General features: G+C 39.8%; 1 protein-coding gene across 2 annotated transcripts in view; it reads right to left on the reverse strand.

Moving 5' to 3' along the window:
* The window catches only part of MSRA (methionine sulfoxide reductase A), a 408,777-nt gene extending 382,711 nt beyond the window's left edge, over window positions 1-26,066 (reverse strand). Inside the window, exon 1 of one of the 2 annotated variants that reach the window (XM_026518907.3) lies at window positions 25,729-26,066. In XM_026518907.3, coding sequence (XP_026374692.1) covers window positions 25,729-25,864 — 136 coding nt within the window. In that variant the 5' untranslated portion in view covers window positions 25,865-26,066. The remainder of the gene's footprint in view (window positions 1-25,728) is intronic. The other variant, XM_048212318.1, reaches the window with a different exon arrangement.
* Between the last annotated feature and the right edge of the window lie 1,283 nt (window positions 26,067-27,349).

A 27,349-nucleotide genomic window follows, 5' to 3' on the forward strand; every position in this document is an offset into this window, starting at 1 on the left:
TGGATTTATCTTGTGGGTCTGGGTGGCTCAGTCAGTTAAGCGTCCGGCTCTTGGTTTTGGCTCAGATCATGATCTCAGAGTCCTAAGATCGAGCCCCGAGTTGGGCTCCACGCTCCACTCCCCAGACAGAGTTGGCTTTGGATTCTCTCTCCCCCTCCCCTTGCCCTTCCCCTCCTCTAGGAAAATGGAACACAGAGATGGGGGCCCCCTAAATGCCAACAACTGCAGCTACCACTATGGTTAAGGGCTCTACAAACACCCCAATAAAGAACCACAAGAGCTCCACTAGACCTCTTCTATTGACAGAGGGTGCATTGAACCACAAAGCAGTTCGCTTGCGAGAAAACTGGTGTTGGCCAATCAGGAAGGAGGCTGTCTCTGGAAAGTGGGGAAAATGGAAGCTGAGTAAAGGCACACCCATCACCCAAGTTGGCCACCCAAAGTCATCTGAGAGACCCTGTTTTCCCAAGAAGTGAGAAGAATATGGACTTAGGTAATCATCGACCTCCCTGCCTCACAGGTGGATCAGCAGCCAATCCTTCGGACAGGAAGGCTGGCCCAGGACAGGAAACCGAGGTTACAGTGAGCCTGCGGCTTGCTTGCCTCCCTGTCTCACAGTGCAGCTCTTTTGGTGAGTATGATGTCGTGACACAGTCATCAGCCAATTTCACAGAACAGGGGGCAACAGCACAGCAGTAAACGGTCCCCTACACGTCCTCACTGAACCCCCATCATCCTGCAAAAGAGCCACTCTGTACAAGCTGCCAGGAGCCAGATATCATGCTCGGCTCCTTCCTGACTGTCTCATCTATTCCCAGAAACATCTGCTGGATGTTTCCATTTTACAAATGAGAAAATTGAGGCAAATTTGTTCATATTGTTCATTTGTTCATCATTACCATATGCTGGTAAGCACATGAAGTGAAGTTCAGCATCACTGTCCAAACATGAAATGTCTGTGCTTTCCACCAAACCAACCTGTCCCTGTCTAGAGAATGCATTTCTGAATGCTGCCTATTTACACTGAGGCAGCAGACATCTACCTATGGTCATGAAAGGTCCTGTAGAGAGACATAATAAACAGGCATTCATTTCCCAGGATCATACACCACGGCATAAATGAGTTTCCATACCTTGGTATTAAGGCAAGAGAGGAAAATGGTACCCTCGGGAGAAAAATATGAATGATACTAAAGGAACGCAGCAAGCTCAATAAATCCAGAGACAAATATTGCTATGTGATCTCTCTAGTAGTTATCCGGGTACTGATAACCTTACAAAAGTTCTTTGTGGAACTTGTTAAATCATAAAATCATCTCTTGATTCTATAACATAAAACAATGTCTTTTTTATGTAAACACAACCTTGGGGAAACTGCTGATAACTGCGGATCTTTTTAAGATATTTTCTTCTGTCACACTGGGAGCCATTTCCTTCACTCACCAATATTTTTACATATTTGTAGAAAGGCTTCTCTTCCATAAATATTAAACACAAATCATATTGTAGCAGCTAAGAGCTCAGATCTCCTCCAATAACTATTTGAAAAGTCAGCCATTGGGCTCACACAAGCAGTCATAATCAAATTTCTAAAGACAGTTTGTGCTGGAAGGTAAGTTAAAAACAGAGCATCCATTTATCGAAATTCATTAATATTAATATCTATTGACCTGCACCATACTAAAAGGATTTTATTGAACAGACAACTTCCAAACACAATATTACACAGAGTATAAGCTCAATCATTCTTTCATTCATCTAACTAATAATTATTGTGCAACATAAACATGCATAGGCATGGGGGGATACAAAGATAAGCCCTCACTAAGCTGAAAATGCAGTTATAGAGAAAACATATGCATATTTTAAATTAGATCACTGTTATAAAGTTAAACAATTATAAGACAACAATACATGATGTCTTCAAACAATCTGATTACATGCCAAGTGAGCAGCAAAGAAAAGAAATACCTAGAAGTGCATAAGAGAGGAGGGTCAAAATGTGCTGGAAAGTAAGAGAAGACATCACCGAAAGAGGAGGAGATAAGTGGGTAAAAGGAAGCTCCTCAAAGAGAAGAAAAAGGGATGTTACCAGTAAAAGCATGTTCTGGAGAGAATAGATCAAGCAAGCTAGAAAAAAATTGTATATGTAGCATAATATACATATTACACATATCTACAATATAAATCGTAGATGCAGAACATAATATCTCTACCAATCAATAATCAATAAGCAAAAAACCACAATAAGTTTACCTTTCAGAGATCAAAGGAGCATATTTGCTTATTTTCCTAACTTAAGGACTCAGGCCATTGTTCATCTAGCTCATTTCCACCAAAACAACAAACTTGTCAAAGCTAAAGACTTTAAAACTCCCTCAGAACAACAAAATAACAATGAATATGTAACTACAGTGTAAAGGGTCATCAACTTGAGAATGCTACACTCCACCAGACCCTTTGAAGATCATTAAAGTCCTGTATCTTGCCATCATGTAAACATCCCGAAACGCAGCAACGCAGACAACAGTAAAAATAAAAGTCAGGGAAATGGGGTAGGAAAGGTCAGGCTGTGAAGTCAGTGCAATTCACGTAATTTGTTCGGGTTGATGATCAAGGTAAGAAGTTAATAGCAGTTATCAAGCTAAGAACTACACAAAATACTACTGCTGACAGAAATACAGACATGTTAGAGTAGGAAGGGCCTTTGGAAGTCAACTAGATCTACACACAACCATACTCTGCTTTCTTTTGAGGTGGGCACTGGCCAACAACTCGGGGTCTAGGTCTCAGTTAACTGAAGAGGCACATGTGGAGCAATTAAAAGTTTGCAATCATCAGGATACCTGGGTGGCTCAGTCAGTTAAGTGTCTGCCTTCAGCTCAGGTCATGATCCCAGGAGCCATGATCCCAGGCTCCTGGGATCGAGTCCTACATTGGGTTGCTTGCTCAGCAGTGTGTCCGCTTCTCCCTCTGCCTGCCACTTCCCCTGCTTGTGCTCTCTCTCTCTAATAAATAAATAAAATCTTTATTTAAAAAAAAAGTTTGCAACCATCTTATGATATCAAGAGATAGGAGTAACTCTGACAGGAAAAAAAAAAAAGGCAAACCCAAAGAAAGACTTCATGGAAATATAGCAGTAGTCAGAAAACCTTTTCTATAAAAGGTCAAAGGATAAATGTTTTAGGCTCTGAGGGTCATACAATCCCTGTCACAACCACTCAGTTCTGGTATTATACCACGTAAGCCAACACAGACAATAGATGAACCAATAAGTACGCCTGTATCCCAATAAAACTTTATAAAAACAGGTGGTGGCAGACCTGTTCACAATAAAACTTTCAGCAAATTAGGAAAAGAGGGGAACTACCTCAACTCAATAAAGATCATCGGCAAAAAAAAACCTACCATGAAAGACTGAAGGCCTTTCCCCTGAGATTTAGAACAAGATAAAGATGTCCACTCTCACCACTCTTATTTAACATAGTACTCAAAGATTTAGCCACTGCAATAAGTCAAGAAAAAGAAATAAATGGCATACAGATTAAAAAGGTCTCTATTTCCAGGTGACAGGGTTGTCTATGTAGGAAATCCTAAGTAGTATGTATACACATACCTCCTAGAACTAATAAGTGGGTCCAACAGGGTTGGATGATACAAGATAAACACACAAAAATCAACTGCATTTCTATATACTAACAGCAAACATATGGACACCAAAATCAAAGACATATTACCATTTACAATCACTCCAAAAAAAAAAAAACTGAAAAACTCAGGTATAAATTTAAATATGTACAAGATCTATACACTAAAAATTATAAAATGCTTATAAAAGAAATCAAAGAAAACCAAAAAAATGCTCATAGATTGAAAGACTCAACACGGTAAAGATAATAATCTCCCCAAATTGTTTTATAATTTTAGTACAATTTCTATCAAATCCTAGGAAGATTTTTCTAAACACAGATAAGTTTATTCTGTGTGTGCGTTTATTCTTTTTTATTGTGGTAAAATACACATAACATAAAATTGCTATCTTGGCCATTTTCAAGTGTGTGGTTCAATAGTATTAAATACATTCATTCACATGTTCAGCAACCATCACCACCATCCATCCCTATAACTCTTTTCACCTTGTAAAACTGAACCTCTATACCCATTAAACACCAACTCCCCATTCTCTCCTCCCCACGGAGCCTCTGGCAACCACCACATTCTGCTTTTTTGCTTTATGATTGACTTGCTTTATGACTGACTACTCTAAGTACCAAATAAGTAGAATCATACAGTATTATAGATAAGTTTATTCTAAAATTTATATGGAGGGGCGCCTGGGTGGCTCAGTCGTTAAGCATCTGCCTTCGGCTAAGGGCGTGATCCCAGCGTACTGGTATTGAGCCCCACTTCAGGCTCCTCTGCTGGGAGCCTGCTTCTTCCTTTCCCACTTCCCCTGCTTGTGTTCCCTCTCTCGCTGGCTGTTTCTCTGTCTGTCAAATAAATAAATAAAATCTTTAAAAAAATAAAATAAAATTTATATGAAAAGGCACAGGTCTCAGAACAGCTAAAAACAATCTTGCAAAAGAATAAAGTCGGAGGGGTGAATCTGCCCAATATCAAGGCCTACTATAAAGCTACAGTAACCAAGACAACATGGCAGAGAGATGGACACATAGATCAATGGAAAATAAGAACCCAGAAGTAGCCCACACAAACGTGTCCAATTGATTTATGACAAAGGTGCAGAAGAAATTCAATGGAGGAAGGTTTCAACAAATGGGTGCCTCAGCAATTGGATATCCATAGGCTTAAAAAAATGAACTTCAGGGGCATCTGGGGGGCTCAGTCGTTAAGCACCTGCCTTCGGCTCAGGGCGTGATCCCCACGTTCTGGGATCGAGCCCCACATCAGGCTCCTCCACTGGGAGCCTGCTTCTTCCTCTCCCACTCCCTCTGCTTGTGTTCCCTCTCTTGCTGGCTGTCTCTCTCTGTCAAATAAATAAATAAAATCTTAAAAAAAAATGAACTTAAACTAAATCTCAAACCTTAAACACTTAACTCAAAATGGATCATGTACTTAAATATAAAATGTAAAACTCTAAAACTTTTAGGAAAAAAAATTGGAGAAATCTTTGGGATCAAGGCTAGGCAAAAAATTCTTAGACTTCACACAAAAGCACAACCCATGAAAGAAAAAATGATAAATTGAAACTCACCAATATTGAAAACTTTTACTCTGCAAAAGACCCTGTTACAAAGATTTAAAAAAAAAAAAAAAAAAAACCTACAGTGAAAGATAAAATATTTCCAAGCCATGTATCTGGCAAAGAACTAATATTTAGAACAAAGAACTCACAAAACTGAACAGTAAAAAAAACAAATAATTCAATTAGAAATGTCTACCAAAGACATTCCATTGAAGAGGATATATAAATGACATGAGAGCACATGAAGAGATGTTCAGTATCATTAACCATCAGGGAAATAAAATTCAAGTCATGATAAGATAGCACTACACACCTATCAGAATGGCTAAAAATTAATAGTGACAATATCAAATGCTGGGAAGGATGCAGAGACTGAATCGCTCATACATTGCTTTCGAGAACGTAAAAATGGGATGACTCTGCAAACACTCTGTCACTTATGAAACTAAACATGCAACTACCATATGACCCAGCAATTACACTCTGGGGCATTTATCCCAGAGAATGTAAACTATGTTCCCATAAAAACCTGCACACAAATTCATACCAGAAGAATCCAGATGTCTTTCAACAGGTGAATGGTTAAACAAAGTGTGGTATAGCCATACCAAGGAGTACTACTCTGCAATAAAAGGGAGCAAAGAATGAACATATGTAACACTTTCAATGACTCTCCAGGGAATTATGTTGAGAAAAGACAATCCCCAAAAGGTTACATGCTCTATGATTTCATTTATATAACATTAATGATGTGACAAAATTACAGAAATGGAGAACAGATGAGTGGTTGCCAGGTGTTAGGGACGGGCTGGCAGTTGGGGAAGGAGGTGGGGTGTGGCTATGTACGGGCAACACAGGGGTCCTTGTGCTGATAGAACTGTTCTGTACATTGACTCGATCATGGTCTATATCCTGATTGTGATGTACAATAGATTTGCAAGATGTTACCACTGGGGAAACTGGGTGAAGGGTATTATTTTTGACCACCGTGTGTGAATCCACAATTGTCTCAAAATAAGAAATTTAGTTAAAAAAATTTTAAACAGACTAGAGGTTTCCAGCAATTCCTGGCAGACGGAAAGATGCGGCTGAGACGAACAAGAGGCAAGGACAGACCAAGACATGGGTGTAGGACCAGAAGATCCGTCACTACACATGGTGGCACCTGGAGCGGGAGAGGGCTAGGAACAGCCAATGAGGGTTTGGTAGAGGCGTGGAAGTGCAAGCAGTTTGTCCTGTGAATTCCTGTGCCCCCCTTCTTCCCTTCTCCGCCCAGTGTTTACGTCAGTGTTTAGGATGGAGAAATAGGGAAGGGTCCCAGGTAAATGATGATATCCAGGACAAACTGGGGACCAGACAAGCTCTGAAGGCCAGCTGCTGTCAGCTCTGACTGTCCCCTCTTCCCACTGCAAACAGTAAGGAGCACAAGCACCCACAGCCGCTCAGCCCCTCTTCCAGAACTGGCTGCCCTAGCTAAGATCATGGAGAGTCTAGAAAAGATGAGCTCACAGTCGGGAACGACTGGAAATAGGAGGACTGCCAATTGGGAGAAAGACCAGAACAAGAAGCCTTTACAGCTTGGAGGGCGTCAGAACTAAATGTTGTAAGAATGACTTAATATATTTATAGATGTAAAAGATGGCATTACATCCATGAAATAATAGAATATTGATTTTTATAGAACAGAGTCAAGAGGAGATCTGAAAAATGAAGAAATGTAATTGTTGCCATTAAGAACTTAATAGAACTGTGCCGTAGCAGAATGAGAAAAATAGCAAAATTAGTCAGCAAGGAGATCAAGGCTAAAGAATTCTTCCAGAATAGGAGATGAAAGGATAAAGAGATAAAAAGGTTAAAAGAGGGGCGCCTGGGTGGCGCAGTCGTTAAGTATCTGCCTTTGGCTCAGGGTGTGATCCCAGGGTTCAGGGATGGAGCCCCACATCAGGCTCCTCCGCTAGGAGCCTGCTTCTTCCTCTCCCACTCCCCCTGCTTGTGTTCCCTCTCTCGCTGGCTGTCTCTCACTATCCAATAAATAAATTTAAAAAAATCAAAAAGTTTAAAAGAAAAAAATCATAGAAAACAGCTCTAGATTTACCAATATCTAACAAATTGAAGTTTATAAAGGAGAAATAGAGATAATGCAAAGGAGCCAATGTTTAAAGAAATAACATCTAAGAATTTCTTAGAACTAAAAACAAAAAACAAAAAACAAAAACCACAGGCTTCAGAATGAAAGGGCTGCCATGTGCTAAGCTTTATAATAATGTAGAAAATTTTTAGAACCTCAAAATATAGAAAGCAATCCCAAAAGTTATCAGAAAAGAAAAATATTATTAACAATCAAGAATCTGATCTAAAGCAGACTTCTCAACAACCTCTCTGGAAACAAGAACTTCTGGTGCTGAAAAACAAAACAGAACAGAACAAAACAGGGCTCTGAATGCAGATTTCTGACCTAGCCAAATTAGTATTCAAATGTGAAGGTGAAATAAAGGCATTTTTCAGATAGACAAACTTCCAGACAGAAAGTTTTTCACCCTAGATCCTCTCTTAAAGAGACTACCACAAACTATATTTCACAAAAAGAAAAATGCTATACAGCAGGAAAACCATAAAGAGCAAATTTTGTTGTATCTTCTTTATGATTCTTAATATTGTATTATATTCACTTTATGTCTTTTACTAATTGGCCACTTATTACACCAATGGATGTTTCTGTTGCAAAGTTATTCACAACAATCAAATTCACAGAAGTTTAGGGAGGAAGGTAGACTAGAGAGAAATAAAATCGTGACAACAGATTTAAAATACTAAAGGACTCTTAGATCGTGGTTGGTTTCCTCTGAGCTGCAGAAAACAAATACACAAATGTCAACTGGACCCCATTCTATATAGACAATATGTAGGGTTGCCATTAGTTTTTCTGGGCAATTGGTTCATTCACTCACTCATTTATTCACTCAACACTTACTACTCATGTAGAATTCACAAAACTCTACCCTAGGCCCTGAGAGGAACTCAAGGATGAACCAAACCTAGATTCAGCTCCTAAGGGTTCACAATTTTGTGGCAGTGACAGACATGGGCACAAGGAATTATGATGCAAAATATAAGTGTTATGAGAAGATAAATAAAACACAAAGTTGCGGAGATAGTAATGATTGATTTTTGAGCTCAGGAATCATGTAAAATTGGTTCATATGCTGATAAGTAAACTACATTATTAATGATTTCTGATCAGCAGTAAGGGAGACCAAATATTGCAAACTGTTACACCCACCCTGCCAAAGCAAAGCACAGAGTTTCACAACAATCCAGCAACTCTGGTGCTTGTTCATACTAACAATGAGGATTATTCAGATAATGTGGGGTTTTTGTCATTGTTTTGGTTAGACTGTTACATCACTGTTGTTACAGTTACCTTTTACCATAAGAAGCTTGATTAAATACTGGTACAACTTAAAATTCATCAGATTTAAGAGTCCTTTATCATCTTAAATTAAAAGATAAATTAAAATGTGCCCCTAATGCAGCACTGCTATTAAAAAAACAAAAATGGGCTGCAGGCCAAATTTGGCCCACAGGTCTATTTTGCCAACCTCTGGTTTACAGCAAGGGTGCTAAAACTTTTTAGTCCAGTTCATGAAATGTAAGCGGGTCAAATTGACCTTTAAGTTCTCAGAACAAACAATACCGTCACTTGGCTGCCAAGCTGTATTTAGAAACCAATCCAAATGTACTGGCAAGCATCAAACACTCATAGGATGTTTATACTTCATGGATAAGACGCTTACCATCTGCCTACCTGAACCTCTGATTTCCCCCCAAAGTATACATCATCACAGAAGCTACATTCTTTTCATTTTCCATTCTGAGCCAAACTCCTTACTTAGAATGACTTCAAGGCACTGCATATCCTAACACAAACTTTGTCTCCTTTGGCTAGATTTTACAAGGAAGGTATCATAAGTTATTACCATACATATACCCCCTATCATGACTACTAAACACATCTTTAGTACTACTGGAGCCAAACACTTCATAACAGATACAGAGGCTGCCTTTGTTTTGTTTTGTTCTGATAAACTATAGTACATACATTATCATGAGATATTATGCAGCCATTAAAAACAACATATAAATTTTTAGCAAATTAGGGGAACTTCCTCCACCTGAAAAAAGAATAGGTACAAAAAAACCTATAGCTAACATGATAATTAATGATGAGAAACTAGATGCTTTTCCACTAAAATCAGAACAAGGCAACGATGTCCCCTTTCACTATCCCTATTCGACATCATACTAGAAGTACTAGCTAATGCAATAAGAAAAGGAAAACCTGGGCTACAGATTGTGAAGAAGGAAATAAAACTGTCTTTGTTCACAGATGACATGACTGTTTAAAAAAACTGTTTAAAAAGTTAAAAAAAATTGATATTCGTGCCAAATGAAAGCACATACTGAGGTATAAATCTAACCAAATATGTACAAGATCAATATGAGGAAAACTATAAAATTCTCATGAAAGGAATTAAAGAAAATCTAAATAAATGGAGAATTTCATGCACACAGGTAAGAAGACTCAACATTGTCAAGCTGTCAGGTATTCCCAACTTGATCTATAGATTCAACACAATCCCAATCAAAATCCTATTATTTTGTAGCTATTGACAAACTGATTCTAAATTTTATACGGAGAGGGGAGGCAAAAAGGCCAGAGTTGCCAATGCAATTGAAGAACAAAGCTAGAGGATTGAAACTACCCAACTTCAAGATTTACCATAAATCTACCATAATCAAGACAGTGTGGTATCAGTAAAAGAACAGACAAATGGACCAATGGAAACAGAGAGCCCAGAAGTAGACACACACAAACATAGTCAACTAATCTCTGACAAAGGAGCAAAGGCCGTGCAATGGAGCAAAAGCAATCTTTTTAACAAATGGTGCTGAAACAAATGGACATTCACGTGCAAAAAAAAAAAAAAATTAATCTAGACCCTGATCTTACATCTTTCACAAAAACTATCTCAAGATTTAAAATGCAAACCTATAAAACTTCTACAAAGTAACACAGGAGAAAATTTAGGTGACCTTAGGTTTGGCAATGATTTTTTAGGTACCACACCAAAGTACAATCCATGGAAGAAAAAAGTGATAAGTTGGACTTCATTAAAATTAAAAATGTATGCTCTGCAAAAGACACTGTGAAAAGCATAAGAAAACAAGCCACAAAAATAAAATAAAATCTTTAAAAAAAGGGGGGGGGGCGCCTGGGTGGCACAGCGGTTAAGCGTCTGCCTTCGGCTCAGGGCGTGATCCCAGCGTTATGGGATCGAGCCCCACATCAGGCTCCTCCGCTATGAGCCTGCTTCTTCCTCTCCCACTCCCCCTGCTTGTGTTCCCTCTCTCGCTGGCTGTCTCTATCTCTGTCAAATAAAATAAAATAAAATCTTTAAAAAAAAAAAAAAGAAAGAAAGAAAGAAAAAAAAAGAAAACAAGCCACAGACTGGGAGAAAATATTTGCAGAAGACATCTGATAAAGGACTGTTATCCCTGGGGCGCCTGGGTGGCTCAGTCGTTAAACGTCTGCCTTCGGCTCATGGCGTGATCCCAGTGTTCTGGGATCCAGCCCACATCAGGCTCCTCTGCTGGGAGCCCGCTTCTTCCTCTCCCACTCCCCCTGCTTGTGTTCCCTCTCTTGCTGGCTGTCTCTCTCTCTCTGTCAAATAAATAAATAAAATCTTTAAAAAAAAAAAAAAAAAAGGACTGTTATCCCAAATATAGGAAGAACTCTTAAAACTCAACAATAAGAAAACAAACAATCCAATTTAAAAATGAACAAAAGACCAGAATAGACACTTCACCAAAGAAAATATACAAATAGTAAATAAGCATATGAAAAGATGTTCATCATCATATGTCATTAGGGAATTTCAAAATAAAACAATAAGCTAGCACTATATACCTACTAAAATGGCTAAAATCCAAAACACTGAAACACCAAATGCTGACAAGGATGTAAAGCAACAGGAACTCCCATTCACTGGTGGTAAGAATGCAAAATGGTACAACCACTCTGGAATACAGTGTGGCAGTTTCTTTTAAAATGAAACATACTCATATCACATGATCCAACCATCATGATTCTTGGTATTTACCCAGAGAAATTAAAAACACAAAACTTGTACAAGAATGTTTATAGTAGCTTTATTCATAATTACTGAAACTTGGAAGCAACCAAGATATTCTTTAGTAGGTGAATGGCTAAACAAACTGTGGTACACTCATACAATGGAATATTATTCGGCAGTGAAAAGAAATGAGCTATCGAGATATGGAGGAAACCTCAATGTATACTGCTAAGTGAAAGAAGCCAATCTGAAAAGGATATATACTCTATGGTTCCATATATATGAAATTTTTGGAAAAGCAAAACTATGAAGGCAGTAAAAAGATAAGTGGTTGCCAGTGGTTCAGTAGGAAGAGATAAATAGGCAGAACACGGGGGACTCTCAGAGCAGTGAGACTATTTTGTATGATACTCAAATGGTTGGATACACATCTTTATACAGATTTGTCAAAACGCATAGAATATTCAAAATAAAAAACAAACCCTAATGTAAAGAACGGACTTTGGTTAATAACTGTGTTGATACTGGTTCATCGATTACAACAAATGTACCACACTAATGCTAAACGTTAACAATAGAAGAAACTTGGGGAGGGGAGCATGTATATATGGGAATCCTCAGCACTTCCCACTCAGTTGTTCTACAAATCTAAAACTGCTCAAGGAAATAAAGTTTATTAAATTTTTTAAAAAGAATATTTTAAGATATGCCAGCTACTTGGAGATATTTCCATGATGTACTAGTGAGAAAAGCGAGATGCAGAGAATATACACTGGTCCCTTTTTATAATACACCAACAATGCTTTGGATGCTGGTTACTTGGGAAGTTGGGAGAAGAGAATTAAAATAATTAAAAACATACTGACAAATCCAACTTTGAGCAAAAATATCAATAAAAATCTGAAATTTAAGTAATAAAGGCCCTGAGGCAAGGAGAAGCCATCACAGCGTAGATGGACTGGCCTCACGACCAGCCCACTCTGGGGCAGTGAGAAGAGCACAGTACCAGATTCACTGGGTAGAGAAACTAGAGACTCAGGGCAGAGACTGCTTGTTTCCTTTCTAATTACTGTAATGTGACCATATGGAGATAACAGTAGAGAATCCTCATTTTTAAAACTGTATCAATTTTGTCAACCATCCTGCAAGTTCCAAAGCAAACATGTACATAAAACGAAGCCTAGACCTCAGCTCTTTAACGGATCTCCTTATCCTGAGAAAGAAAAATTTGTCAGGTTTTTCATGAACCAAAATAGTTCAGCCTTAAGTTCCAGCATTATATTAATAGAAATCCTTTGGTTCCTATCTTGCCCCTGGAAATTCATATTTAAATTTATACAGCTTATTCCTTAAATCGGGTGTGTGTTGCCCCGAAACGACTGCAGCAAAGTGCGACATAATCTTATTCGCCCAACTCCTAATTTTCATCAGAAAATAATGATTCCCTTCTATTCCACTTAACAAAATAAACCCAAAGAGCTTCATATATGAGCATAATCCTGAAGAAGAAAAAAAATGTTGTTTTTCAGTTTCTTAAAATAAAAAGTTATCTGCAACGGGCTCCTCAAACCCTTTTTTACATTCAGAGGCAGTTGGGTGCAGTTTCTACTCTTGGAGGTATGCGGTCTCCCAGCAACCTGCCTCCGGTTGTCAGGGAGAGCCCCCGCCTGAGCTCGGGCTGTTATCAGGCCCGCTGCAGTCCTTGGTGGGGGGAGCGAGGAGCTCTGTGCGGCGCTTCTTCAAACCAGTGCACACATCTCGGTGTGCGAGGAATGCTAAGTGGTTAGCTAGGAACTCTGGGGACCAGCAGGACTTGCTGTGGAGAGCTGACTGCTGGATGACGTAGTTCTTTATGAATTGGCTCTTAAGAAGAGATAAGGAAATAAAGGTTTTCAGCAATGCAGTGTTTTCTCCGGGGCTCTATTTGACAGCTGGCTACTCCATTCTGCAAACTCTAACACGGTTTTCTTTTCATCTGCTAACTATGGTACATTCAGGATTTTTTACTTTAGCTTTCATTTTCTCCAGCTGGAAAGCTATGAATTCCCTCACAGTATTTCATTTTCATAACTCCTGCCTTTTGGGTAAAATCTGTTAAAATATCGATTTTTTTTTTAAGTTGACCAAAGAGTAAGTTTCGGTCTCGTGTGAACAATGCTTTTTAATTTTTCACACTGCATTTGACCTAAGCAAAGTATAAATTACCTAAGAGCGAACTATAAATAAAAGTAATCGAAGGTAAAATATGAAAAGTTACAGAAGAAAATTCGACACTAATGTTATTACTTTGCCATGGTAACATTTTCAAAAGAATTCATTTTCTATACATGCTCTGGGAAGACATTCAATGTTTCTCAATTTTATCCTTCATTTTTTAAAAATGTAATGATAATATATTCATTGGAACATATTGGAACTCTGCATTTCTTCCAGTTTCACTATTACCAGTCTTTCTTACATTATAATGCAAATTTAATACACTTACTCAACAACAAGCTAGTGGATCAGAAATATACCCTGCTGAGAAACACTGTAGATATGCTCACACAAAATCATACAAAAGCCCTACAGAAATATAAGGAAACATGTCTCTCTTTATGAAGGACAATAACCTTAATTGACCTTTTCATAAGACACCCAGCTTAAAGAAGAGATCCCAGCTAACCCAGAAGATATGGTGGTCTTGGGTCAAGGTAAAATCAAGCATCTAGCGTTGTTAAAAAAATAAAACAAGACACTTGGCTCAAAATGGAGTCGCTTATGCGAAGCCCCATTATCACCAAACCAAGACTTGACTTAAGTTACAGTTTTGTCTCTCCCAGAAATGAAATCCTAAACCAGTCAATCAGGAATTGCCTGATCAACACTAGTTAAGTAGTCTGCCATTGCCTAGGGGGCATATCCTTGTAATAACCGACCTGCTTTTTTACCTAATCTAACTTCCTTGTTCCCATTCCCTTCTGCCTATAGAAGTCCTTCATTTTTGTACAAGCTCCTTGGAGCTCCTTCCTGTCTGCTAGATTTGATACTGCCCAATTCGAGTTAACTTTGGTTCAAACAAACTCTTAAAAAATTCAATACACCTCAGTTTATCTTTTAACAGGATCATGAGTCAAAGTCATCAAGTATTTCACCAAATAGGAAGAGCACTTTGATAGAACATCCAGGAGAAAGACACCAGAAAACCAAGCAGCAGCTTAGTCATCATAACCCAGGGCCTCTGCCCATGCCAGCAGAGCACCATAACCAGACTAAGAGTTCAGGAACCCCCAGGGAGAAGAAAAGCAATCACTGAGCTCCAAATAGACTAAAGGAACTCAACTTTCACTTCTCTGAGGAGACAGTGGAATGAAAGTGCAAAATGAGGCCCCAGAGCTATAGTTTCACAACAAACTCTTAAGAGCAATCAAAGTTGAAACCACCCCCAAAAGGCAGCATGGAAGGGAAAGAACTGAGTTGGGCCTTGAAAGATCCAGGAAGATTTAGATGGGCTCTGAGGAAGAAAGCAGACGTCCTAGAAGGAAGGAACTAAGAGAGTCAGCTGGAGGGGGAGGGGGTAGAAATCAGGAACACTGAGGTTAGCCGCAAGGTGGAGGATGTTTCTAACTCTAGGATGAAGAGGGTCATCATGTTAGCTAGGATACAACAGAAGTTACTCAAATCAGAGGGCTGCGAGCTATCAGTAGAAGGGAGGAGAGGGAAAGGACAAGAGCAGGGAAGGAATGTGTTCTGTTTTTAAAAACCAGCAGTTTCTGCCAAGGAGATGTCTAGCTAGGTAGGTGTTTGCCTGATAGTCCCATGCATGAGCCAGCTTGAGTGGGCTGGGAGCTGGGGACCTATGCAGAAGCCCCAAAGTTGTCCTGAAGTTACTTTTGGTTCATTATAATACTAAGATCTCCTCCTACGGGTGGAGCTTCCTGCCATTTTTTGAGCAGACAATATATGTACTAGCATGTTGACATGGCAGGCACGAGCAATGGAACCAAAGTGCCTAAGTAACAGAATAGGTAAAAGTTCCTTAATGTAAATGCAAACTCCCCGCCCTCACCCCAACACACTAAAAGCTTCCTGTGCTAAGCCCATAGGGAGACAGTGCTTTGAGAGCTATCTCCCTGTCTTCTTACTTACAACTAATAAAAAGTTCTTTGCTTTCAATACTTCCTTGGGTTGTGTTCAATTTGATGCACCCCAAGTGATGTACCCTTGAGTTCAGTTACAATCACACCAATCACATACAGTCACCATTATGTCCCAAGCAGTGGTAGTATGAAATTTGAGGTTTAAACAGATGTCTCATAGTGGTGGTCAAAGTAGACTGAGAATGAAGGCAGAGACCAAGGAAAGTGTGATGGTTATTTTATGCATCAACTTGACTGGGCTAAGGGATGCCCAGATGGCTGGTAAAACCTTATTTCTGGGTGTGTCTGTGAAGATGCTTCTGGACGAGATTAGCACTGGAATGGGTACAGTGCTAAGAAAGATGGCACTCATCAGTGTGGGGAGGCCTCATCCAATCTGATCAGATTAGAACAAAAACGTGGAGAAGGGGTGAATGTGCTCTCTCTGCTTGAACTGGGGCATCCATCTTCTACTGCCCTCAGACCTTAGGACTTGGACTAGGATTTACGCCATTGGCTCCCCCAGTTCTCAGGACTTCAGGGCTGGACTAGAACTACACCACCAGCTATCCTGGGCCTCCAGCTTACAGAGACGGCAGATCTTGGACTTCTCAGCTTCCACTGCCATGTGAAACAATCCCTCGTAATTAATTTCTTTCTATAGATCTATATATATCCCACTGGTCCTGTTTCTCTGGAGAACACTGACTAAAACAGAAGACAAGGAACAATCAAGACTTACTGGAGGAGGGACATATTAAGCACAGAGGCCAGGTTCAAAAACGAATGCAACTAAGGTTTGAGGGACTTGAGGGTGCAGCAGTGCCACTGACAGAAATGGAGAAATCAAAACATGTATCCAATGTTTTGAAGGCAAAATGGCAAGTCTGATTTTAGAACTGAATTTAGGGTTATGGCAGGACATTCACATCCTAGAAGTTTATAGGAAAATAGAAATGGAAAAGAACTTTTCTAAGATGAGATCGAGATTTCAGAAGCCATCCACAGGCAAGAGTGGTTGGAAAGAAGCTAGCCATCCATGAAAAGAGGGGGAGAGAGAGTAAAGCAGCAGTAAAATGAAGGTAGTGAAGGGGGCAATGCCAGCAAATGACAATTCTGCTTATTCAAAGATAAGACCTTTGTCGGATACTGCCAACCTCTTACCATCTCTTAGCTTAGATACAGGTTACAATAAGGAGCCACTAAATCATGACAGACCCATGGCCCAGCACAAGTGTGCTGTAACAAAATCTCTGGGAAGCATGGTGGAAACACAGTTCTGTGAAGCTAAGCCTGGACTGACGCTCTGAACTACAAGAAGAGAAGAAGCAGCAAGGAAGGAAATTGCCATCATGTAACAGGGTAGATGGACACTCCATTGCTCAAGTATGGCCAAGTCCTCATCACATACATTTCCATTTGGCTGCAGAAATTCTGTCTAACTATAAAGTTTTCTGGTATGAGAGGAAAATCCATTAACATTTTGGAAACCAGCAAACAACGGCAATCCCAAGTCCCCAAACCCCCACCTTTCCTGTCTTCTTCAATGCACTGTTCTCTCCATTACGCAGACATTTATTGACGACCTACTATGTGCCATTATACATAACATGTGTATGTCTATTATGTATACTACTGCTCATAGGGGCCCGCCTCTCAGAGCTCACAACCTAATATGCTACAGTCATTCCGCAAATATTTACTGTCAGCCTACTGTGTTCCAGGCACAATAAGCAAACTCCTGCCCTTAAGTAGTTTACAGTCTAGTGCTACATTTTCACAAAACATGCTCTCAGAAAAACTGGGAATTTATGATGGAAGAGAGACGAAAGAACAGGATACAGAGGATCCACAACTTTCACTCATCATGCATTGACACTCCGAAGCCATCTTTTGCAGAATTCTGTCTTTCCTACTTCACCAGAGTTCGAAGATTTTGGCTGGGGCAAGATGACAGGGCCAACCAGGTGCTGTGGCATGGGAAGGCATCTGGCCATCTGCCAAGGCAGCAGGGATGATGGCTGACAAGACATTGGTGTCTATGAAGGATCAGACCAAGCCTAGCAAAGAGGCTCCACTCTGGTTCTTGCTGAGGCGTTGGAGGCCGCTGGCTCTCTTAGGGCCCATGTCACAGGCTGATGTCTCCTCACCCAACCAGCTTCCCATTTCTCACCACAGTTGTCCTCACTCTCCTCCCTCCTCCAGCTGAAGCAGGGGCTAGCTGTCACTCCTGATCCTGAAGGAAGCAGGCCAGGGTCCCCCATGGATTGTACTGAGCAGGATGCCTCTTTCCCAACCACTGCTGCAGATTCCTAGCCAAGTCCCTGCTTAGAGATTTAAAGATGAGAGCTCCTCATCATTCATCTTGGCCAACAGAAAAGTTTACTACTGGTGACAAGAGTGATTGAGAAGAAAGTCTGAAATCAGCTCAAATCTATCACTACTAGTGAAAAAACGATTCAGAATATGTACCCCAGGGACAAAAAAAATCAGCTATGTTGGCTCCTCTGTGTCACAATGGTCACACAACAGTCATGCAAAAAGACCACCTTCCACCAGCATTAGTGATACTTTACCCAATATCCACAAACCTGAGTGTCTGATGTAGGCAGTGTCCTCTGTGAAGTACTACAGACTAAAGGATAAAACAGTATCAACCATGGCCAGCCCCTCCCTTCAAGGACTGAAAGATGGCTCCTCCCTCTGGACAGCCACCTTTCAAGGGAGCTCCCCTTCATATGAGAAGATAAGACATAGATTTAAGAACCTGGGTAGCAACAAGACATCTAAGTAACAATGCAAGATCCAAGAGGAAGATTCACAAAACAATACAGATTTATTTGTCCAGAAGAAAAGAAAGGGTGCATGGGTGGCTCAGTAGGTTAAGCGTCTGCCTTCGGCTCAGGTCATGATCCCAGGATCCCGGAATCAAGTCCCGCATCGGGCTTTCTGCTCAGCAGGGAGCCTGCTTCTCCCTCTCCCGCTCCCCGGGCTTGTGCTCTCTCTCTGTGTCTCAAATAAATAAAATCAAAGAAAAGAAAAGAAAAGAGAAGAGAAGAGAAGAGAAGAGAAGAGAAGAGAGGAAAAAAGAGGGAGGGAGAGAGAGAAAGAGAAAGACAGAGAGAGAGAGAGAGAGAGAAAGGAAGAAAGAGAGAAAGGGAAGGAAAGGATCACTTAGGTTGGAGAGAAAAGGGATGGATTTATAGGAGAAATGGAATCCAATCAGGGCAAGTTTTGAGGAAGAGGTAGGATAAGAATATATGGAAAACAATATTTTACCTAAGCATGCATTTAATAGACATTTACTGAATGACTAAATGAAAACACTGGCATGTGGAACCCACTTGGATAGAATCACAACAGCAACTCCAGAGGCAAAACACTGAAACACATGTTAGTCAGAGGATGGGGTTCTATAGGGGCACAGCAGGAAGAAAGGCTGGGAAGGTAAGGATCAGATCATGGGATGTATGGAATGCTCAGGGAAACACTAAGGGCTCTGAAACAGAGGGTAAAATTAAAGAGCTTTAGACAAGATGCGAAGAGGAGAAATAATAGTTCTGTGTCCTCCAATTTAGAAATTAATCACACATTGGAGAAAATTTTTCTAAAAGGAAAATTGTTTTCTATCATTTTCTTTTAAAAGTCTATGTACATCACTCAAAATAAAAGAAATACACATAATGCCTTCCACATAATAGTGGAAGGAATTTGTCCCCAAAGATCTTTTCTTTGTATAAATGATGCCACCACAATTGATGCTTCAATAAAAATGAATATTTATGAAATGTAAAATGACTTGGATTAACTTATTCCAATTTCACCCTCTAAATTTAGATTTTTTAAATCACGCCAAAATGTAGATTTTGATTACAAAAGCAAGTTGGAGAAGAAAAAAAAAGACTTACTTGACAAGAAAAAGAGAGCAAAATTAAAAAAAGAATAAGAACTTGAAACAGGGATGACAAAAGATGATAGAAAGGTGGTCAATTAAACTAAAAACCACAGAAAGAGATCATCCCCGTAGAGGAGTTATTTAACTCAATAATGCAGTCACATTACAAGAATCAAGTTACAAGAAAGCATGAAGGAAAGTCTCCCACGTGTGTGTCCCATCCATCTTCAGCTCACCGCATAGCCCTCTCCCCAGCTATTAGCTTCTTAGCTATCCTTTCAAAGTTTCTTTGTGCATACATCTTATTATTTTCCACCCTGTTCACACAAAAATTAGCATACCACATAACACTGTTCTGACCCTGCTTTTTTCACGTAACACTATATCTTGGCAATCTCTCCATACCCATTCATATAGGTTTTCCACGTTCTTTTTTACAGCTGCATATTCCATTGTGAGGACGAACCACAATTTATTTAACTAGCCCCTATTGATGGGCATTTGGGTTGTTTCCAATCTTTGGCTACTGCAAACAAAGCTGCAGTGAATAACCTGGTATAGTCATCATTTGGCATGTGTGCAAGTGTATCTGTAGGATAAATTCCCAGAATTGAATTCCTGGGTCAAAAGGTATATGCATTTAAATTTTTTATAGATATTGCCAAATTGCCTTCCGTAAGAGTGGAGCCAATTTACACTCTCGCCAGCAATGTACAAGAGTGCCTTTCTCCTTAAGGATTTACCAACAGAGTGTACCATCAAAGTTCTGGATTTTTGCCAATCTGAAAAATGAAAAATGGTGTTTGCATTCTCCTCAGTATGAGTGAAGTTGAGCACCCCTTTACATGTTTGAGCCGATTATACTTGCTTTTCTATAAACTATCTGTTCATAACCTCTGCCTATTTTTCTAACAGATGTTGGTGTTTTCTTATTAATTTCTAGGAGCTTCTTATATATTAGGGAGAATAGCCCTTGACTGATAAGTTGCAAATATTTACTCCAGTTTGTCTTTTGAATTTGCTTATGGTAATTTTTGCCATGAGAAGATTTTTACTTTGATGTGATCTAATTTATCAATTTTTTAAGTCTTCTGAGTTTCAAGTCATAGTTCGAAAGGCTTTCTTCATCCCAAGATTATAAGGGAATTCTCCCTTTCTCATACTTAAATTGTTTCATTTTCACATGTAGCTAAAAGGAAAAACAGTAGAGTACAGTAGTTAAGATCACAAACTCTAGAGCCAAACAGCCCACATTCATGTCCCAGCCGTACCACTTATCAGATATATGACCTTGGATAAGTCACTTAACCCATATGGGCCTCAGTTTCGACATCAACAAATGGGGTTAATAATAATTACTACCCCAGGGGGTTACTGTGAGGATTAAATGTCTTAGTAAATGTAAAGTAATTACTAGAGTGCCTGACATACAGTACACACCCAATAAGCATGAGTTATTATCATTAAATATTTGGGAATTTATTCTGGTTTACAATGTGAAGTACAGATCCAACCTTCTTTTTTTCCATATGGCTACCCAGTTGTCCCATAACCATGTATTACTGAATGTTCTATCTTTTCCCCACTGATTTGAGATATCACCTTTATGATATGTCCATACATATTTAAGAACTTCTGATCATTCTATTCTATCCCATTGACCTACCTATTTGTGGACCAGTATCACACTGATTAAATTATTAAGCTTCACTGTTACTAGGTGGTAGGGCCAGCTGCCCCTCTTTGCTCTTCTTTTTACCATAACTCTTCCTGTTTGTTTTTCCATATGAATTTTTTTAATTAGTGTGTCTGGTTCTAGAATAAAACAAAAAAATAGTATTTTTATTAAAACCATGTTACCTTTATAAATTAACTTAGAGGAAGAACTGACATAAGTTCCCTGTTCACTCCTCCTATCCAAGAACCTGGTATGTCTTGCCATTTGAGCAAGTCTTCTTTTGTGTCCTTCAGTAGCGTTTTAAAGTTTTCTTCACATAGGTCTTGTATATTTCTTGCCAAGTTTATTCATAAATTTTAACGTTTTCCGTTGCTGTTATAAATGGGGTGTGTTCTTCCATTATATTTTCTAATAAGTTGTTTGCATAGAGTAAAGCTACTGGTTGTTGTCTAGGAACTACATACCCTGATACCTTACTATTAATTCTCTTGGATTTTACAGGTATATAATCTCCTGATCTGCAAACTAGTGGCAGTTTTACCTTCTCTTTTCCAATTTGTACATCTCTAATTGCCTTCTCCTATCTGACTATATTAGCTACCACTTACAAAACAATGTTAAATAATAACCAATCACCCAGAGTAGGCCTAGTCATGCTTTGATCCACTTTAGGCAGCCTTAGAAAAGCTTCTCATTAAAGAAGTTTGAAGGTTTGAATCTTATTTTCTTGCAAAGTAGAAACCTACTAAGCCACAGTTTATAAAAAGATGAAAATTTCCTCAACACCAAATAAAAACAATAATAATAATCCAATTTTAAATTGGGCACAAGACATGAACAGACATTTCTCCAAAGAAGACATCCAGATGGCCAAGAGACACATGAAAAGATGCTCAACATCACTCACCATCAGGGAAGTGCAAATCAAAACCACAATGAGATATCACCCCACATCTGTCACAATGGCAAAATCAAAAACAAGAAACAAGTGTTGGTGAAGATGTGGAGAAAAAGGAACCCTCATGCACTATTGGTGGGAATGCAAAGTGGTGCAGCCACTGTGGAAGACGGTATGGAGATTCCTCAAAAGATTAGAAATAGGGGCTCCTGGGTGACTTAGTGGGTTAAGCATCTGACCCTTGATTTTGGCTCAGGTCATGATCTCAGGGTGTAAGTAGCAGAAGTGCTCTGTAAAATTGTCTGAACATGATGCTTTGAGAGGAGGCAACTCTTCGATGACTTCATTTCTTCTAGAAAAATCATTCTGTTATTTCCTAAACAGAGTGGTATCTTTCTTGTATCAATTTGGGTCAATTACATTTGCCTAAAAATTATCCATTCCATCCAAGTTTTCAAATTTATTTTAAAAGAGTTAAATAATCTGTTATGATTCTTAAAGTTTTCTACTTCTATTACTCCCCCTTCTCAATTCTTACTTTGTGTATTTGTACTTTCTTCCTTTTTTATTAGTACTTTCTTCCTTTTTTATTAGATAGCTACAGTTTGTAAATTTTACTGTTACAGTTCAATTGTTTTTCAAAGAGCCACCTTTTGGATGACTCATATCGTTCTACTGTTTTTCTATTTATATTTAAAGTTCTTAAAAGAGTATACCGTGAGCAAGAGTTCTACATCTCTTCCTCTGTCCAGAAAAAAATGCACAGTAATACAGTAAACACTACCTAAGAACATAAGCACAAGAAAACAGAGATTAAATATGAGCTGTCAATGTTATCTTGAATGACATCTCCAAATCCCAAGCACCTGATCAAAAAAACAGATTAGCAATATTTCCAAAACGCAAAACATACACACACACACACACACACACACACACACACAAAGTGCCATACAAAATAAATACTGGGCTTTTACATTAATTAATTCACTGGAAATAAGATTAATTCCAACTATAATAAACTTAATTTTAACAACATAGAAGGCACTCTAAGGTTTTAATTATAAGCCTTCTACCTCCTGCCTATCTCTAGCAAATAACTGCCCACCAATTCAATTCAACAAGCATGAATTCCACTTTTTCTCCAGTCCCAAATTTCTCAGAGTATTGCTTTATAACCACGCACTGAAACAGAGAGGACCACCTTCACATATAAGATCAGGCAAACTGAGTGTATGCCCTGCCAGCCAGCCGGTGCTGTCCAGGACCCCCCACTAACCTAACAGAGTGTGCTTCAAAGGAGCCAGTCAAGTTTAGTTATGACCAATCACCCAAATGGGACTATTCATCTTTCATCTTTTCATCCACTATAGGTAGCCTGGGAGAAATTAAACACTAAAGAAGTTTGAAGGATTGAATCTTACCCTCTTGCAAAGTAGAAATCTATTAGGCCACGGGTTATAAAAGGGTGTAAGTTTTCTTATGAATACCAAAAAAGGTAGGATTAAAGCTAAAATGATAACTCTTCACACCAAAAGTATTTGGTAATAGAGCACAAAGACAGAGCCTAGTACTACGCTGAAACAAAGAAATTAAACAGGCCTTATCTTCTAAAATCAAAAGGTGATGCTTCTGTCACAGAACTTCTGAAAGTCAGGGTACAATTAATAACAGGCAGGATAATGAGGAGAAATGAAGGGCTATTAAATGGATTGGAGGTTGGGACAGAAATGAATTTGACTTTTAAAACAATAATATTAAGTCCATAAGCTTCAAGCTTACAGCCACCAAAACCTACCAAGGAGGTAATACTGCCCATTTCTGGGCCAGTCAGAACCTTCGGCAACCTGTCAAGGGAGGAGTTGTACCAAGAGTAGGGATTGGAAAGGCCACAATCTAAAACTGAAATATTTGGGGAGGAAAAGAGTTACAACAGCTGAGCAATAAGGACATATGCACTGCATATGCATATGCATTGTAGGCTTGGCCCTACACCAAAAAAAGCAGTTTACTGGTCCAGATACAGAGATGTATGCAGTCCAGATACAGAGATGTATGCATGGCTATATAAAAAGACTGAAGAGCCTGGAAGAGAACCAGACCCTGAGGTTTTCCATTAGAGTTACTAGGTGGATGTGACAAATAAATCATTAGCTTGTTTCTGTCATTTTGATTGATCTTTCACCAAAAATGTCATTTATGTATTAGCTAAGTGATTGGGAAGACTTTGGTTAAGATTAAGCAGAACTAAATTTTGGTTGAAGCTGATCCTGAACCAGTTTGCAAATCTGATCAAGATTTCTGTGTTCATTTGTTTGTTTTTTAGATGTCTGGGAGGGCATACCAAAGAGACCCTAGTGTATAAAGAGGAAGTTTAGTACAAGCTGGGAGTGTTCAGCATTGAAAAAGCACTGCTTTAAGTATCCATTTATGAATACTGGTTTGTAAAAGAGAATTTGTTTTTAAAAGAAAGTTTAAAATTCATTCTCTGAATCTGAGTCGAAAATAAAACAAACTTTTAGGGCTGATAATGAGTTGAAGTGAGGGGGGCATAGGAAGCAGAACTGCTAATGCTGACGGAGAAACAAGTTACACAGCCTGAGTTTCCAAACCGCCGCACGTCCAAAAAACCTCTACCTTTTCCAATCTCATACTGCTACCGAATATGTGTATGATATGCGCACCCGCACTATGACCTCCTCCTATAACTCAATAATTCTTTAAGGAAAAGAAAATCAGAATTCCTAGGAATTTTTAAATGCAGGATTTATCTTGGCATGGAGCCATATGTAAAAGACTAATCACCATTTAATCCTCCAACAGCTCTAAAGCAGTGGTTTACAAACTATGAAGTGCATTAGAATCACCCAGAGGGTTTAAAACACTAATTGTAGGGGCCACGCTTTGAGAAGCACCGCACCAAAGTAATGGTAATGGTGCCTTGGTTGGTGGACCTGGGCTATGAACCGCTACTGGTCTGCGACAGAAATTGAGGTTTAAGCTTTATGCAAATAACTTTTAGAGTAGTTTAACATTACTGGGCACCCAAGCATGTGACCATTTTTCTGGCATCTTATTCTTACTGTATTTTCCAAAAGTGTTGGTAGGAGACTAAAAAATTATTTTTAAGTTTGTAAAGCACAGCTTTAAAGCGGACACCTCCGACTACTGATACACACGGGCAGACCCGCGAGCACGGGCCAGGGGCAGCTCCTGCCAATTGGGAGAAACCGGGCACTCAGAGAGGGTAACGGAAGCCTGAGGATAATTCTTGCAACCGGTACAGTAGTCTGAGACACAATTTCAAAACTGCAGTTTTCATCGTTCTGTATCATTCCATTGCTTCCAGTGACAACACAACACGGTACCATCGCTGCAAGTGGCCAGTATCCCAGGGGACCGTACACAAGAGAAAGAAAAGGGGAGGCACAGAAGCTGGCACTGAGGGCGCACACACCTGTGAGAAAGAGCGGTAATCGAGTCAGCGCTTTTCCTACCCAAAGTTTGGAGCCGCCGGGGTATTTGCACTCTAGGTGAGTTATATCAACATACTAGATTCCATCAAAGTGCTTCGTGCTGTTTTAGGGGGTGAGAAGCCAAACAAAGAAAAAGCTACGACCCCCTCCCCACGCCCCCCTGATCGGAGACTCTCCGCGCCTGCGCAGACCCCAGCCTAACTATCCACCCGAGGCCGGCCCTCGGCTCTCTTCCGGGCGGGCGGAGGACGCGCAGCCGCCGGGCGCTGGCGAGCATGCGCCACGACGATAACCTTGCCTTCTGCGCGTGCCCGCGTCCTTACCCGCAACGGGGATCGGCTCCTTCCGGCCCGGCAAGGCCTCCTGGGGGCTGACGATCTTAGAGGCGGAGTCGCCCATTCTCGAGCCGGGAAAGAGGCTGTGGAAGAGCAGGCTAGCCCTCCTGGTGGCTGAGAGCATGGGCGGGCCGCTGGCCGACGGGGTCGCCAAACGGAACCGCGCGATCGAGAGCGGAGCCGCCGCTGCGGAATGGGCAGCTGGCGCCCGGCAGCTGGACCGGCTTGCACTCGGCCGCGTGCGCTGCGGGCTGTGGCCGCTGCCGCCCCGGAATAGAAGTTACCTAAGGCTTGGGCCAGACCGGCAGTAACTGAGGGCGTGTTCCCTCCTGGGGGTGGGAGGGGAGACGGCGGGGGGTGCCTGGTCCTGGGAGGCTCCAGCGAGTGTTTCTGGTTCGGCTTCAGTACAAAGTTCCCAGAGAAAAAATGTGTACTAATTGCGATACGAAGTACACGATGCAGCAGAGGCCAATAATAATAATAGTGCCTGGCCTTTTGATTTTAAAGTTCATTCCCTCCTTAAAAACCTTAACAGATGTTTAGTGTGCCCAATAAGGTATAAGACAACCTACTTTATAGGCAACGAGAATGCATGTGTATTAACACTGGAGCCATTATAATTATCAAAAAGATGAGTATCCAAAATAAAAACAAAGCACAATTTTCAAAAAGCTTGGAATAGGGAAGATAATTCAAAATAATGTTTTATGTGTATACACACACACACACAAATAATAAACGCATTTTGCAGGGGGGAAAATAGAAAATCAAGGCACTAATACCACCATTAACCCAATTTATATGAATTTAATGGTGCTGTTGGATCAGTCTTGTTTCTCAAATCGTGGGAGATAGCATTTGTTCCTGTGACAAATTTTCAACCCAAAAAATAAGGTGGGTGGGGCAGATGGGTGACTTGGGAGTTCCATATGTGAAATTTTGATTTCATACAAATGTTCTGCCAGAATGGGCAAATAGTCTCATGAGAGAAGGAACTTCAGATTAGCACCCACAGAAATGAGAAGAGTTTGACCCGACCTCCCCCACCTTTTGTTTTAATGTGGTCTGGACTATAACAGAAGGACAGGAGGACTGGCCCTACTATATTGTAGAATATGGTCAGACATGTAACATTACACTTGACGTTTTTGCTTTGTAATTTTAGATCTCCTCTGGGCAAATTTGCCTCAGTTTTTACTTTGGATTTATTTGTTTTTGCTACAGGTGTCTCCTGAAAACACTCCAAGGTGTCCCTTCTACGCTTGGTCACTGCTAAGCGCTAGAAAAAATAAGATCACTTTTCTGTCAGAGGAAATACTCTGTGTGTGTGTGTGTGTGTTTTTTAATTATTGCCTTTTGATAATACTGATTTTCTATGTTTTGTGATTGATTGTATGAAATTAAACATGTTAGAAATAACAGCAACTAAGAACTGAAGAATTTTTCACCTCACGAAGTGCTTCTATAGCATTTAGTGAAAAAGCACAACAGAGCTGAAGTATGTATATATGTACTATATATATGTATATATATATATATAAATACATGTATCTCCACTTGTATACCCACTGAAGAAAGACTAGAAAAAAATTAAAATAATGGTTGCAGT

This window comes from Ursus arctos, unplaced genomic scaffold (genome assembly GCF_023065955.2).
Source record: "Ursus arctos isolate Adak ecotype North America unplaced genomic scaffold, UrsArc2.0 scaffold_11, whole genome shotgun sequence".
NCBI lineage: Eukaryota > Metazoa > Chordata > Mammalia > Carnivora > Ursidae > Ursus > Ursus arctos.